At 43.9% G+C, this 14,471-nt stretch overlaps 1 protein-coding gene across 1 annotated transcript in view; it reads left to right on the top strand.

Annotated features, from left to right (window-relative positions):
* The window catches only part of LOC139365086 (voltage-dependent P/Q-type calcium channel subunit alpha-1A-like), a 174,695-nt gene that overhangs the window by 99,095 nt on the left and 61,129 nt on the right, over positions 1–14,471 (top strand). Inside the window, exons 30-34 of the mRNA XM_071102459.1 lie at positions 39–240; positions 4,567–4,731; positions 7,947–8,057; positions 11,601–11,684; positions 14,156–14,158. Coding sequence (XP_070958560.1) covers positions 39–240; positions 4,567–4,731; positions 7,947–8,057; positions 11,601–11,684; positions 14,156–14,158 — 565 coding nt within the window. The remainder of the gene's footprint in view (positions 1–38; positions 241–4,566; positions 4,732–7,946; positions 8,058–11,600; positions 11,685–14,155; positions 14,159–14,471) is intronic.

Genomic DNA, 14,471 nt, shown 5'->3' with positions numbered 1-14,471 from the left:
ATCCTAACCATCCCTCTCTCCTCTCTACCTTCCACCAGGGTGCTGAAACATTCAGTGGATGCGACCTATGAGAATCAGGGCCCGAGCCCGGGGTACCGGATGGAGATGTCCATCTTTTACGTGGTGTACTTCGTGGTCTTCCCCTTCTTCTTCGTCAATATCTTCGTAGCTCTCATCATCATCACTTTCCAGGAGCAAGGAGACAAGATGATGGAGGATTACAGTTTAGAGAAAAACGAGGTGAGAAGAGAGGGACAGGAGTGGAAGGGAGAAGGCAGAGAGGTTGGAGAAGAATGACATGAAAAAGTGATGGCAAAGATACTGTTTTTAAAAATATATATATATATATATTTAACCTTTATTTAACTAGGCAAGTCAGTTAAGAACAAATTCTTATTTACAATGACGGCCAACCCCGGCAAAAACCCTAACCCGGGTGACGCTGGGCCAATTGTGCACCGCCCTATGGGACTCCCAATCACAGCCGGTTATGATACAGCCTGGAATTGAACCAGGGTCTGTAGTGACTCCTTTGTCACTGAGATGCAGTGTCTTAGACCACTGCGCCACTTGGGAATTGTAAATAAATGTGTAGCTATTATTTGTAACAACCCCAGGCTTTTAAGAGTGTGACAAAAACATCCAAGGGAGATTGGGACCGCTCAGTTGGGACCGTGACTAGCATGCTCTCCTTAAGAACAGATGGCCGGCGTTCAACGCCCCCCAGTGGTGTAATCTAGTCCCGCAGGTCTCAAATAGTTAAATCAAATGTTTAAGCTCTAGAACAAAAGCCTAATGAAGGCATTTTCTGAAACACATTGGTTGTAACAATAACATACATTTTCACACACTGGTTGAATCAATGTTGTTTCCACGTCATTTCAATGAAATGATGTTGAACCACCGTGGAATAGATGTTGAATCGATGTCTACGCCCATTGGGAAACTTCGGTAACACTTTACTTGACACCAAGCGACATAACACATTATGACACGGTCATAACCTTTTGCAATATGGTCATATATTTAGACCTGTTGTGACATATATTGTGAGATATATACACCTATATAAGAGTGTCGTAACCCACAAAACCTACCACACAAGGCAAAACATCTGATTACACCACAGCCTACGTGTCAACAGTATGTTTACAGTATGTTGTATAATTGTTTTTAAATTGACCATGTTAAATTATAATTATAATTGCGCACACGCTGATGTCAGACATGCACCTACCCCAATGCTCTGTTGATGAATGCAGGAGCAGATTTCAGGATCAGGACAAGACACCCTCTTTTTGACTGATGGCATGTACATGATAGGCCTATCTGGCTTATATGATTAATATGGTCATAATGCTAATTGACAGTGTCATAAAGTGTATTTTCTTAGTCCTAGTAAAGTGACACAGGATGTTCATAAGTTATTTATCTGTCAGGTGTGTGCGTATTGGTAGAGTCTGGTGCAGGAGAGCAGAGAGTTGTGACACACTTTATTGAGGCAGGAGAAACCAACAGACGGACGCCACTGCGTCAAAACCTCCAGCCAATTGGCAAAAGTGCCAAATGAGCAAACAGTCACAATAATTATGTTCAAACAAATAAACGCACCTCGTGACAAAACACAGAATATACGAACACCAGTCTGGTGAGTCAAACATGACACGTAACACAAACAATATCACACAAAGCCATGAGGGGGAACAGAGGAATAAATACATGCAGTGTGATTGGGAGATGCAAACCAGGTGTGCAAAACAAGACAAAACAAATGGATCAATGAAAAATGGAGCAGCGATGGCTAGAAAGCCGGTGACGTCGACCGCCGAACGCCGCCCGAACAAGGAGAGGAGCCGACTTCGGTGGAAGTCGTGACATTATCCTGTGGCGGACTGCAATAGCATCGAATAGTCCCCGCGATATGCAACTGTTCAGGGAAGTCAGGAACCAATACACACAGTCAGTCAGGAAAGCAAAGGCTAGCTTTTTCAAACAGAAATTTGCATCCTGTAGCTCTAACTCTAAAAGGTTTTGGGACACTGTAAAGTCCATGGAGAACAAGAGCATCTCCTCCCAGCTGCCCACTGCACTGAGGCTAGGTAAAACTGTCACCAGCGATAAATCCACAATAATGGAGACCATGATTTCTTCCTGGCTACCGCAACCCCGGCCAAAAGCTTTGCACCCCCCGCAGCTACTTGCCCAAGCCACCCCAGCTTCGCCTTCACCCAAATCCAGAAAGGAGATGTTCTGAAAGAGCTGCAAAACCTGGAGCCGTACAAATCAGCTGGGCTAGACAATCTGGACCCTCTCTTTCTAAAATTATCCGCCGCCATTGTTGCAACCCCTATTACCAGTCTGTTCAACCTCTCTTTCGTATTGTCTGAGATTCCTAAAGATAGGAAAGCTGCCGCGGTCATCCCCTTCTTCAAAGGGGGTGACACTCTAGACCCAAACTGTTATAGACCTATATCCATCCTGCCCTGCCTTTCTAAAGTCTTCGAAAGCTAAGTTAATAAACAGATCACAGACCATTTCGAATCCCACCGTACCTTCTCCGCTGTGCAGTCCGGTTTCTGAGCTGGTCACGGGTGCACCTCAGCCACGCTCAAGGTACTAAACGATATCATAACCGCCATCAATAAAAGATTGTACTGTGCAGCTGTCTTCATCGACCTGGCTAAGGCTTTCGACTCTGTCAATCACCGTATTCTTATCGGCAGACTCAACAGCCTTGGTTTCTCAAATGACTGCCTCACCTGGTTCACCAACTACTTATCAGACAGACAAATCAGAGGGGCTGTTGTATGGACCTCTGTCAGTCTCTATGGTAGTACCGCAGGGTTCAATACTCGGGCAGACTCTTTTCTCTGTATACATCAACGATGTCGCTCTTGCTGCGGGTGATTCCCTGATCCACCTCTACGCAGACGACACCATTCTGTATACATTTGGCCCTTCTTTGGACACTGTGTTAACAAACATCCAAACAAGCTTCAATGCCATTACAACACTCCTTCCATGGCCTCCAACTACTCTTTAACGCTAGTAAAAATAAATGCATGCTTTTCAACCGTTCGCTGTCCCCATCCGCCTGGCCGACTAGCATCTACAGGTACCTAGGTGTCTGGCTAGACTGTTAAATTCTCCTTCCAGACTCATATTAAACATCTCAAATCCAAAATTAAATCTCGAATCGGCTTTCTATTTCACAACAAAGCCTCCTTCACTCACGCCGCCAAACATACCCTAGTAAAACTGACTATCCTACTGATCCTTGACTTTGGCGATGTCATTTACAAAATAGCCTCCAACACTCTACTCAGCAAACTGGATGCAGTCTATCACAGTGCCATCCGTTTTGTCACCAAAGCCCCATATACCACCCACCACTGCGACCTGTTTGCTCTCGTTGGCTGGCCCTTGCTACATATTTGTCGCAAGACCCACTGGCTTCAGGTCATCTATAAGTCTTTGCTAGGCAACGCTCCGCCTTATCTCAGCTCGCTGGTCACAGATAACAACACACACCCGTAGCACGCGCAGCAGCAGGTATATCTCACTGGTCATCCCCAAAGCCAACACCTCATTTGGCCGCCTTTCTTTCCAGTTCTCTGCTGCCAATGACTGGAACGAATTGCAAAAATCGCTGAAGCTGGAGACTTATATTTCCCTCACTAACTTTAAACATCAGCTATCTGAGCAGCTAACCGATCGCTGCAGCTGTACATAGCCCATCTGTAAATAGCCCATCTGATCTACCTACCCATCCCCATATTGTTTTTATTTACTTTTCTGCTTTTTTGCGCACCAGTATTTCTACTTGCACATCATCATCTGCACATCTATCGCTCCAGTGTTAATTTGTTAAATTGTAGTTACTTGCTACTATGTCCTATTTATTGCTTTACCTCCTCACGCCATTTGCACACACTGTATATAGACTTTTGGACTGTGTTATTGACTGTACGCTTGTTTATTCCATGTTTAACTCTGTGTTGTTGTTTGTGTCGCACTGCTTTGCTTTATCTTGGCCAGGTCGCAGTTGTAAATGAGAACTTGTTCTCAACTAGCCTACCTGGTTACATAAAGGTGAAATCAAATTTAAAAAATAAAATAAACATTTAAAATATGATGGCAAAAAAACATGACTGTAAAGAATTCATTACAACAACAAAGGACTTAAGTTACAAACTTTCTAACAAATGGAACTCAAACAAATGGAAGAAATGTGGGTTTTGACACTCTTATGTAGGTGTCATAACCAGCCATAAAATAATTAAATATATGTCACAACAGGTGACATATGTGGGTCATGACAGTGTGATGACCATATTATGACAGGTTATAAATATATTATGACAAGTTATATCAGCTGTTATGACATATGATGACATGGTTCAGACCGTGTCATAACGGTCCTACCAAGAGTTAATGAATATCTTCTCATCTTTAGAACAAAAGCCTACACATCCTGTGGGTTTGCAGGATCAGGATAGTAGACCACAGCACTTTCAGTGAGATATTAACCCATTGTTGTCTGTCTGTGTATGTGTGTGTTTCCAGAGAGGCTGCATAGACTTCGCCATTAATGCCAAACCGTTGACGCGACACATGCCTAAGAACAAGCAAAGCTTCCAGTACCGCATGTGGGAGTTTGTGGTGTCGCCGCCATTCGAGTATACAATCATGGCTATGATCGCGCTCAATACTATCGTACTGATGATGAAGGTACAACAAGCCTGGACACCCTGATTATATCACTTCATATATACCCTCACATCACTCACACACATATAACTTAACACGGAAGTCTCTCTCTCTCTCTCTCTCTCTCTCGCTCTCTCTCTCTATATATATATATATATCTATCTATCTATCTGATTTAACTAATGTTTCTGCCTCTGTGTGTGCTAACCTGTGTGAGTGTCTCTATCTGTCTTCATATGTGTCTTCCTCTCTGTCTGTGGTTGTCTGTGTCTCTGTGTGTGTTTGGATGTGTCTTCCCCTCTGTCTGTGGTTGTCTGTGTCTGTGTGTGTTTGGATGTGTCTTCCTCTCTGTCTGTGGTTGTCTGTGTCTGTGTGTGTTTGGATGTGTCTTCCTCTCTGTCTGTGGTTGTCTGTGTCTGTGTGTGTTTGGATGTGTCTTCCTCTCTGTCTGTGGTTGTCTGTGTCTCTGTGTGTGTTTGGATGTGTCTTCCTCTCTGTCTGTGGTTGTCTGTGTCTCTGTGTGTTTTTGGATGTGTCTTCCTCTCTGTCTGTGGTTGTCTGTGTCTCTGTGTGTGTTTGGATGTGTCTTCCTCTCTGTCTGTGGTTGTCTCTGTCTCTGTGTGTGTTTGGATGTTTCTTCCTCTCTGTCTGTGGTTGTCTGTGTCTGTGTGTGTTTGGATGTGTCTTCCTCTCTGTCTGTGGTTGTCTGTGTCTGTGTGTGTTTGGATGTGTCTTCCTCTCTGTCTGTGGTTGTCTGTGTCTGTGTGTGTTTGGATGTGTCTTCCTCTCTGTCTGTGGTTGTCTGTGTCTGTGTGTGTTTGGATGTGTCTTCCTCTCTGTCTGTGGTTGTCTGTGTCTGTGTGTGTTTGGATGTGTCTTCCTCTCTGTCTGTGGTTGTCTGTGTCTCTGTGTGTGTTTGGATGTGTCTTCCTCTCTGTCTGTGGTTGTCTGTGTCTCTGTGTGTGTTTGGATGTGTCTTCCTCTCTGTCTGTGGTTGTCTGTGTCTGTGTGTGTTTGGATGTGTCTTCCTCTCTGTCTGTGGTTGTCTGTGTCTGTGTGTGTTTGGATGTGTCTTCCTCTCTGTCTGTGGTTGTCTGTGTCTGTGTGTGTTTGGATGTGTCTTCCTCTCTGTCTGTGGTTGTCTGTGTCTCTGTGTGTGTTTGGATGTGTCTTCCTCTCTGTCTGTGGTTGTCTGTGTCTGTGTGTGTTTGGATGTGTCTTCCTCTCTGTCTGTGGTTGTCTGTGTCTGTGTGTGTTTGGATGTGTCTTCCTCTCTGTCTGTGGTTGTCTGTGTCTCTGTGTGTGTTTGGATGTGTCTTCCTCTCTGTCTGTGGTTGTCTGTGTCTCTGTGTGTGTTTGGATGTGTCTTCCTCTCTGTCTGTGGTTGTCTGTGTCTGTGTGTGTTTGGATGTGTCTTCCTCTCTGTCTGTGGTTGTCTGTGTCTGTGTGTGTTTGGATGTGTCTTCCTCTCTGTCTGTGGTTGTCTGTGTCTGTGTGTGTTTGGATGTGTCTTCCTCTCTGTCTGTGGTTGTCTGTGTCTCTGTGTGTGTTTGGATGTGTCTTCCTCTCTGTCTGTGGTTGTCTGTGTCTGTGTGTGTTTGGATGTGTCTTCCTCTCTGTCTGTGGTTGTCTGTGTCTGTGTGTGTTTGGATGTGTCTTCCTCTCTGTCTGTGGTTGTCTGTGTCTCTGTGTGTGTTTGGATGTGTCTTCCTCTCTGTCTGTGGTTGTCTGTGTCTGTGTGTGTTTGGATGTGTCTTCCTCTCTGTCTGTGGTTGTCTGTGTCTCTGTGTGTGTTTGGATGTGTTTTCCTCTCTGTCTGTGGTTGTCTGTGTCTCTGTGTGTGTTTGGATGTGTCTTCCTCTCTGTCTGTGGTTGTCTGTGTCTGTGTGTGTTTGGATGTGTCTTCCTCTCTGTCTGTGGTTGTCTGTGTCTCTGTGTGTGTTTGGATGTGTCTTCCTCTCTGTCTGTGGTTGTCTGTGTCTGTGTGTGTTTGGATGTGTCTTCCTCTCTGTCTGTGGTTGTCTGTGTCTGTGTGTGTTTGGATGTGTCTTCCTCTCTGTCTGTGGTTGTCTGTGTCTGTGTGTGTTTGGATGTGTCTTCCTCTCTGTCTGTGGTTGTCTGTGTCTGTGTGTGTTTGGATGTGTCTTCCTCTCTGTCTGTGGTTGTCTGTGTCTCTGTGTGTGTTTGGATGTGTCTTCCTCTCTGTCTGTGGTTGTCTGTGTCTCTGTGTGTGTTTGGATGTGTCTTCCTCTCTGTCTGTGGTTGTCTGTGTCTCTGTGTGTGTTTGAATGTGTCTTCCTCTCTGTCTGTGGTTGTCTGTGTCTGTGTGTGTTTGGATGTGTCTTCCTCTCTGTCTGTGGTTGTCTGTGTCTGTATGTGTTTGGATGTGTCTTCCTCTCTGTCTGTGGTTGTCTGTGTCTGTGTGTGTTTGGATGTGTCTTCCTCTCTGTCTGTGGTTGTCTGTGTCTGTGTGTGTTTGGATGTGTCTTCCTCTCTGTCTGTGGTTGTCTGTGTCTCTGTGTGTGTTTGGATGTGTCTTCCTCTCTGTCTGTGGTTGTCTGTGTCTCTGTGTGTGTTTGGATGTGTCTTCCTCTCTGTCTGTGGTTGTCTGTGTCTCTGTGTGTGTTTGGATGTGTCTTCCTCTCTGTCTGTGGTTGTCTGTGTCTGTGTGTGTTTTGATGTGTCTTCCTCTCTGTCTGTGGTTGTCTGTGTCTGTGTGTGTTTGGATGTGTCTTCCTCTCTGTCTGTGGTTGTCTGTGTCTGTGTGTGTTTGGATGTGTCTTCCTCTCTGTCTGTGCTTGTCTGTGTCTGTGTGTGTTTGGATGTGTCTTCCTCTCTGTCTGTGGTTGTCTGTGTCTGTGTGTGTTTGGATGTGTCTTCCTCTCTGTCTGTGGTTGTCTGTGTATCTGTGTGTGTTTGGATGTGTCTTCCTCTCTGTCTGTGGTTGTCTGTGTCTGTGTGTGTTTGGATGTGTCTTCCTCTCTGTCTGTGGTTGTCTGTGCCTCTGTGTGTGTTTGGATGATATTTGTCACATTCGTTTATGCATTTATTTCTGTCTCTGTATTTGTGTTATTGTGCATTTATGTGTACTTGTGTATGTCTATGTGCATATATTTGTATATGCATGCATGTGCAAATATTTGTGCATGTGTGTGTGCATGTGGGTGTGTGTGTGTGTGTGTGTGCATGTGGGTGTGTGTGTGTGTGTGTGTGTGTGTGTGTGTGTGTGTGTGTAGTATGACGGAGCCTCTCCGGCCTACGAGGCTGTGCTGGCCAACCTGAACATCGTGTTCACCTCGCTGTTCTCCATGGAGTGTGTGCTCAAGATCATCGCCTTTGGAGTGCTGGTACGTGTGTCACACACGTCTTCCAATGATGATAGGAATGCATTTTAGATGTAACTAACTAGCTAACTAACTAACTAAGCAATCTATCAATCTAACATGCCAAAGCTTGCCCTCAAAGTATAGTCCTATAGCGATCTGAGAATGTTACTAATCAGCTAGCTAACTACATGTAACTAACTACATTGAATCTAATGATCTGTCTATCTGTCTCTCTATCTACTATCTACTGGTAGTATGTGTATAAATGTATAGAGATTATTATTGTTTTTCCCAGTTAATAACCTATGTGTACTGTAGCAGTCACCTGGGTATTGAGAGGGACAAATGGCTATAGGCGGAGGGATGGGTGAGAGGAGAGTGAAGGAGAGGAGAAAGGCACAGAGGAGACCGTTTGAGGAAGAGTGGTGGGAAGATATATGGAGAAGAGGGGGAATAATTAGAGGAGCAAGAGAGATAAAAAGAGAGAGAGAAAGAGAGAGAGAGAAAGAGAGAGAGGGGGGAGAGAGAGAGAAAGAGGGAGAGAGAGAGAGAATGTTTTTAGATTTAAATAACATTTATTGGGTCTGGGAACCCTCAACACAATAAACACTCAAACAAAACCGTGGTTACACATCAATTAAAAACACAACACCAAATCTTCCTCCACACTAACTCTACACAAAAGCCTCTGAATACCCCATATATCCATAAACAGATCAATGCTGTTAACAATTTTGTAATAGGCAAACTCAACCCCCAGTCTCGCTGCCAACATCCCCTCCAGCATTCCCACCACATCCGCAGACCCCTGTCCCCAAATACTGTTATTTTGTGTCTTCCATATTGCTAATGTAGCTGCCCCTGACACAAAATTAAGCAAGAGAATTACACCTCTTCGACTAAACCTGTACTTTGGCCCAAAATATAAACTGTTGGGAAGAGAAAACCTCTCCCAGTGCAGAGAACCAGCTAGTGATCAGGTCAGTCATCCCGACCAACCTGGGACACTGTAAGAACAGATGTGCCGGTTTCAGACTCCGGTGAGTCTAAAAACATAAACACCTGTCGCCGAAAAGACATGTTTCAAAGCCGGGTGTTTGAAACGACATAACCTGTTTCAAAGCCGGGTGTTTTAAACGACATAACCTGTTTCAAAGCCGGGTGTTTGAAACGACATAACCTGTTTCAAAGCCGGGTGTTTTAAACGACATAACCTGTTTCAAAGCCGGGTGTTTGAAACAACATATCCTGTTTCAAAGCCGGGTGTTTTAAACGACATAACCTGTTTCAAAGCCGGGTGTTTGAAACGACATAACCTGTTTCAAAGCCGGGTGTTTGAAACGACATAACCTGTTTCAAAGCCGGGTGTTTGAAACGACATAACCTGTTTCAAAGCCGGGTGTTTTAAACGACATAACCTGTTTCAAAGCCGGGTGTTTGAAACGACATAACCTGTTTCAAAGCCGGGTGTTTGAAACAACATATCCTGTTTCAAAGCCGGGTGTTTTAAACGACATAACCTGTTTCAAAGCCGGGTGTTTTAAACGACATAACCTGTTTCAAAGCCGGGTGTTTGAAACGACATAACCTGTTTCAAAGCCGGGTGTTTTAAATGACATAACCTGTTTCAAAGCCGGGTGTTTTAAACGACATAACCTGTTTCAAAGCCGGGTGTTTTAAACGACATAACCTGTTTCAAAGCCGGGTGTTTTAAACGACATAACCTGTTTCAAAGCCGGGTGTTTTAAACGACATAACCTGTTTCAAAGCCGGGTGTTTTAAACGACATAACCTGTTTCAAAGCCGGGTGTTTGAAACGACATAACCTGTTTCAAAGCCGGGTGTTTGAAACAACATATCCTGTTTCAAAGCCGGGTGTTTTAAACGTCATAACCTGTTTCAAAGCCGGGTGTTTGAAACGACATAACCTGTTTCAAAGCCGGGTGTTTGAAACGACATAACCTGTTTCAAAGCCGGGTATTTGCAACCCAATGGGACAATCTCAATTGATCTTGCAAACTTCCCAAACCGCAATCACTCGCGCTCCAATTGCTCTTTGGGAATAAACGGTGGTACATTTGAAATCGTTACCCTTGTTGACGGAGAAAAAAGCGGCGTAACTTGAATAAACATTCCTTTAAGAAGTACGTCATGCTCAACCATCCGATCAACCAGACACTCTTCTTTAAGAAGTACGTCATGCTCAACCATCCGATCAACAAGACACTCTTCTTTAAGAAAAACCACCAGGGCTTTATTCATCCGTGACGCATAAGCAACATTCTCGTATCCTACCTTCTCTCCTACGGCGGCCAGAAACTGAAAGTGACAGTAGCTTCAGTAACACACCTAAAGCCGTGCCGAAGTGACAGGGGCGACGTCCCCATGTGGGTCACCATCCCCTCCAAAACCAGGGCAATTCCGAATAATACAATATACTTAATACTACCACAAAAATAAAAACATGAATAACATTAATCATGCATAGAAAAAGGCAAACCACCAAGAAAAGGAAACTCCAGACAACACTCGCACTCGTTCATACAATTCCCAGCATGCACCAAACACTCCCAACATGCAGAGAGTATGGTGTTTTAATTAGTTCTGTCCTAATGCACAGAGAGTATGGTGTTTTAATTAGTTATGTACTAATGCACAGAGAGTATGGTGTTTTAATTAGTTCTGTCCTAATGCACAGAGAGTATGGTGTTTTAATTAGTTCTGTCCTAATGCACAGAGAGTATGGTGTTTTAATTAGTTCTGTCCTAATGCACAGAGAGTATGGTGTTTTAATTAGTTCTGTCCTAATGCACAGAGAGTATGGTGTTTTAATTAGTTCTGTCCTAATGCACAGAGAGTATGTGTTTTAATTAGTTCTGTCCTAATGCACAGAGAGTATGGTGTTTTAATTAGTTCTGTCCTAATGCACAGAGAGTATGGTGTTTTAATTAGTTCTGTCCTAATGCACAGAGAGTATGGTGTTTTAATTAGTTCTGTCCTAATGCACAGAGAGTATGTGTTTTAATTAGTTCTGTCCTAATGCACAGAGAGTATGGTGTTTTAATTAGTTCTGTCCTAATGCACAGAGAGTATGGTGTTTTAATTAGTTATGTCCTAATGCACAGAGAGTATGTGTTTTAATTAGTTCTGTCCTAATGCACAGTTTGGCTGCAGGCTTATACATGGCACCCAACAAAGGGCTTCTACTGCAGCAGCAGTCACAATACAGTACGTACCACAATCCTGTGATCCCTTCTCTTTTTCAACCAACCAACCAGCCAACCAGCCAACCAGCCAACCAACCAGCCAGCCAGCCAACCAACCAACCAACAAAAGCCAACCAACTAACTCTCTTTCTCTCAGACTCTAGTCATATATGTTGCTGGAATGACTTCAATATGGCATAACTGACGTTCATTTTATCTCGTCTAATCGATGGCCTGTTGCCATCTGACACTGACTCAACTTTTTTGTCCTTTCTCTCCTCAATCTCTTTCCTTTCTTCCTACTCTTTCTTTGTTTCCCTCACTCCCTTCCCCCTCCCTCTTTCTCTTCTGCCCACAGAATTACTTCAAAGATGCCTGGAACATTTTTGACTGTGTGACAGTCCTGGGCAGCATTACAGATATTTTAGTGACTGAGCTCGGGGTAAGTGAGGAGGCAGGGGAATTAACAGTGGGAAAGGGAAATGGTGTGTCAGCAAGTTCAGTGGTATGAGTGGGAGAGTGAGAGAGGCAGAGAGAGAGAGAGTGTAAGGGGGAGAGGTAAAGAGAGTGAGACTAGTAGAGAGAGGGAGAGAGAGAGAGAGAGAGAGGTAAAGAGAGTGATGCAGGTAGAGAGAGAGGGGGGGGTGGACAGGTAGAAAGAGAGAGAGAGAGAGGGGGGCAGATGGAAAGAGAGAGAGAGAGGGGGGAAGATAGAAAGAGAGCAGGGGCACATAGAGAAGCAGAGAGAAAGGCAGAGACTGTAGTGTACAGCATCTTGCATTGCTCAGTGAAGCATGAACATATTTTGAAAGCCTTACATAATTGTCCCAGTTGGTGGAGAGCAGAGCACAGGATCATGGTAGCCCAGCCACCACTGACAATACTCAGGAGACTAACACACACACACACACACACACACACACACACACACACACACACACACACACACACTCACTCACTCATGCACGTACACACACAGACTACTCTACTGATCTGCTAGGCAACCTGAGAGCCAATCAAATAACCAGCCTCAAAACAATCTGGCCAATCAGACTGTTCCTCTAGCCAGGCAACCACTTAGCAACCAGTTGGATAGTGAAAAATGATAGCCAATGAGGTAGACACACTAGTTATTCAGGTATTCAGGCAGGTAATGTGGTGTGTGCGCGTACATTCGTGCATGCATGCGAGTGTGTGTGTGTTGTAATGTCTTTATAAACCATATTATGAAATATGACTATTGTTTTTGAATGTTGTGTGTCTCTGAGACAGTCCTGACAGCTATACCTTTGTTTCCATTAAAAACCCCTAAACTCTATCAACCCAGGTCCTGGAGAGCTATATGCGTTTATAACCAGCCCAGCACCAACAGATCTGATTAAACCTTTAACTCCTCATCGGGACATTGATTGGTTGATTGGTTGAATCAGGTGTGTTACTGCTGGGCTGGAACAAAAGCTTGAACATCATGTAGCTCTGCATGACAAAGGTTGGTGACCACAGGCATAATCATAGACATTAAATAAGATGTTATTTCAATGGGTATAGTATTTTGACATAATGTTATATCATGTATATTATGATTACATAATATCTTAGTAGTGGCAAGAGTTTTTCCTGACTACATGACTTGAACTAGACCCTCGTTTTTCCTGTCAGTTCTTATGGTGAGGAAAAACTCCTGTCCCCAACTATGCTCTATAAACCGTCCTACCAAGTGTTACTGGCAGTGGATGTTAATGGCAAAAGAATCAGGTCGAATTGGTTCCTCTTCTCTAAACTGACGTCAGACCAGTCCGAGACACCATTTGATTGAGAGGGACCTTTGAACATGAAAAAGCAAGCCCTGTTCTTGGATCAGTCCAGTGGTAGTCCATCAAAGCAGCCTTTAATTTGGGTCAACTCAAGTTAAAGCTGTAGCTGCCATTGCGCTGATTCAAACACACGACTTGACCATCATGTTCATTTTCCTCGCAGTCCAATGGAAGCTTGTTAGTGTGTGGATGTTAAAAGTAATCTCATGTTAGGAGTAATCTCATAATATATTTTTTTGAACTTCATCTGTTTCCTAGTTGTTGATATCCCTGCTGTTGTATGTATGGAGGCAGTGTTATGACTGAACTGTTGTATGTATGGAGGCCGTGTTATGACTGAACTGTTGTATGTATGGAGGCAGTGTTATGACTGAACTGTTGTATGTATGGAGGCAGTGTTATGACTGAACTGTTGTATGTATGGAGGCAGTGTTATGACTGAACTGTTGTATGTATGGAGGCAGTGTTATGACTGAACTGTTGTATGTATGGAGGCAGTGTTATGACTGAACTGTTGTATGTATGGAGGCAGTGTTATGACTGAACTGTTGTATGTATGGAGGCAGTGTTATGACTGAACTGTTGTATGTATGGAGGCAGTGTTATGACTGAACTGTTGTATGTATGGAGGCCGTGTTATGACTGAACTGTTGTATGTATGGAGGCAGTGTTATGACTGAACTGTTGTATGTATGGAGGCAGTGTTATGACTGAACTGTTGTATGTATGGAGGCAGTGTTATGACTGAACTGTTGTATGTATGGAGGCAGTGTTATGACTGAACTGTTGTATGTATGGAGGCAGTGTTATGACTGAACTGTTGTATGTATGGAGGCAGTGTTATGACTGAACTGAACTCAGTAATAATGAGTGTACATAATGACAATTCATTTCCTGTTTTATCTTTTTTTACATGCTTTCTTTAACTCTACGCTACTTAATGGCAACTACTTCGTCCCTCTCCCTTCTGACGAATTCATCCAATCAAAATGCACTATGTGTCCATCCATGAAACCTGGCCTGGCCAATCGCACTCTTTGTTAAATCAACCTCCAAAAATGCTGCTATAAACCATGTCATCTGCAACATCCACATGTAGATGGTTTGTACTTTTTTGGAGATACTTTAATTACTGCATCCATTCCCTGGTGTGACTGTGGTGATGCATGTTGCTCGACTCCTCACCCTGGCAGTGACCCCTGACCTTTGATCTCTGACCCAGGTTTGACAAGATGACTCGACTGACCTCCTGCTCCCAGTCACCGGACAGAGACATTCGACCAATCCCAAATGGACTACCCCTTGTATAGATCTAAAAGGATCAGATAGGATTTAGCTAATATTCCACCTAGCCTATCTGGATGGGTTCGTTGTCAGATTACTGATACCAATCCAATGCTTTCAGATCTACACGT

Source organism: Oncorhynchus clarkii, chromosome 13 (assembly GCF_045791955.1).
Source record: "Oncorhynchus clarkii lewisi isolate Uvic-CL-2024 chromosome 13, UVic_Ocla_1.0, whole genome shotgun sequence".
Classification (NCBI taxonomy): Eukaryota; Metazoa; Chordata; class Actinopteri; order Salmoniformes; family Salmonidae; genus Oncorhynchus; species Oncorhynchus clarkii.
Note: the sequence above shows the minus strand (reverse complement) of the source record. Positions and strands in the feature narration are given on the sequence as shown.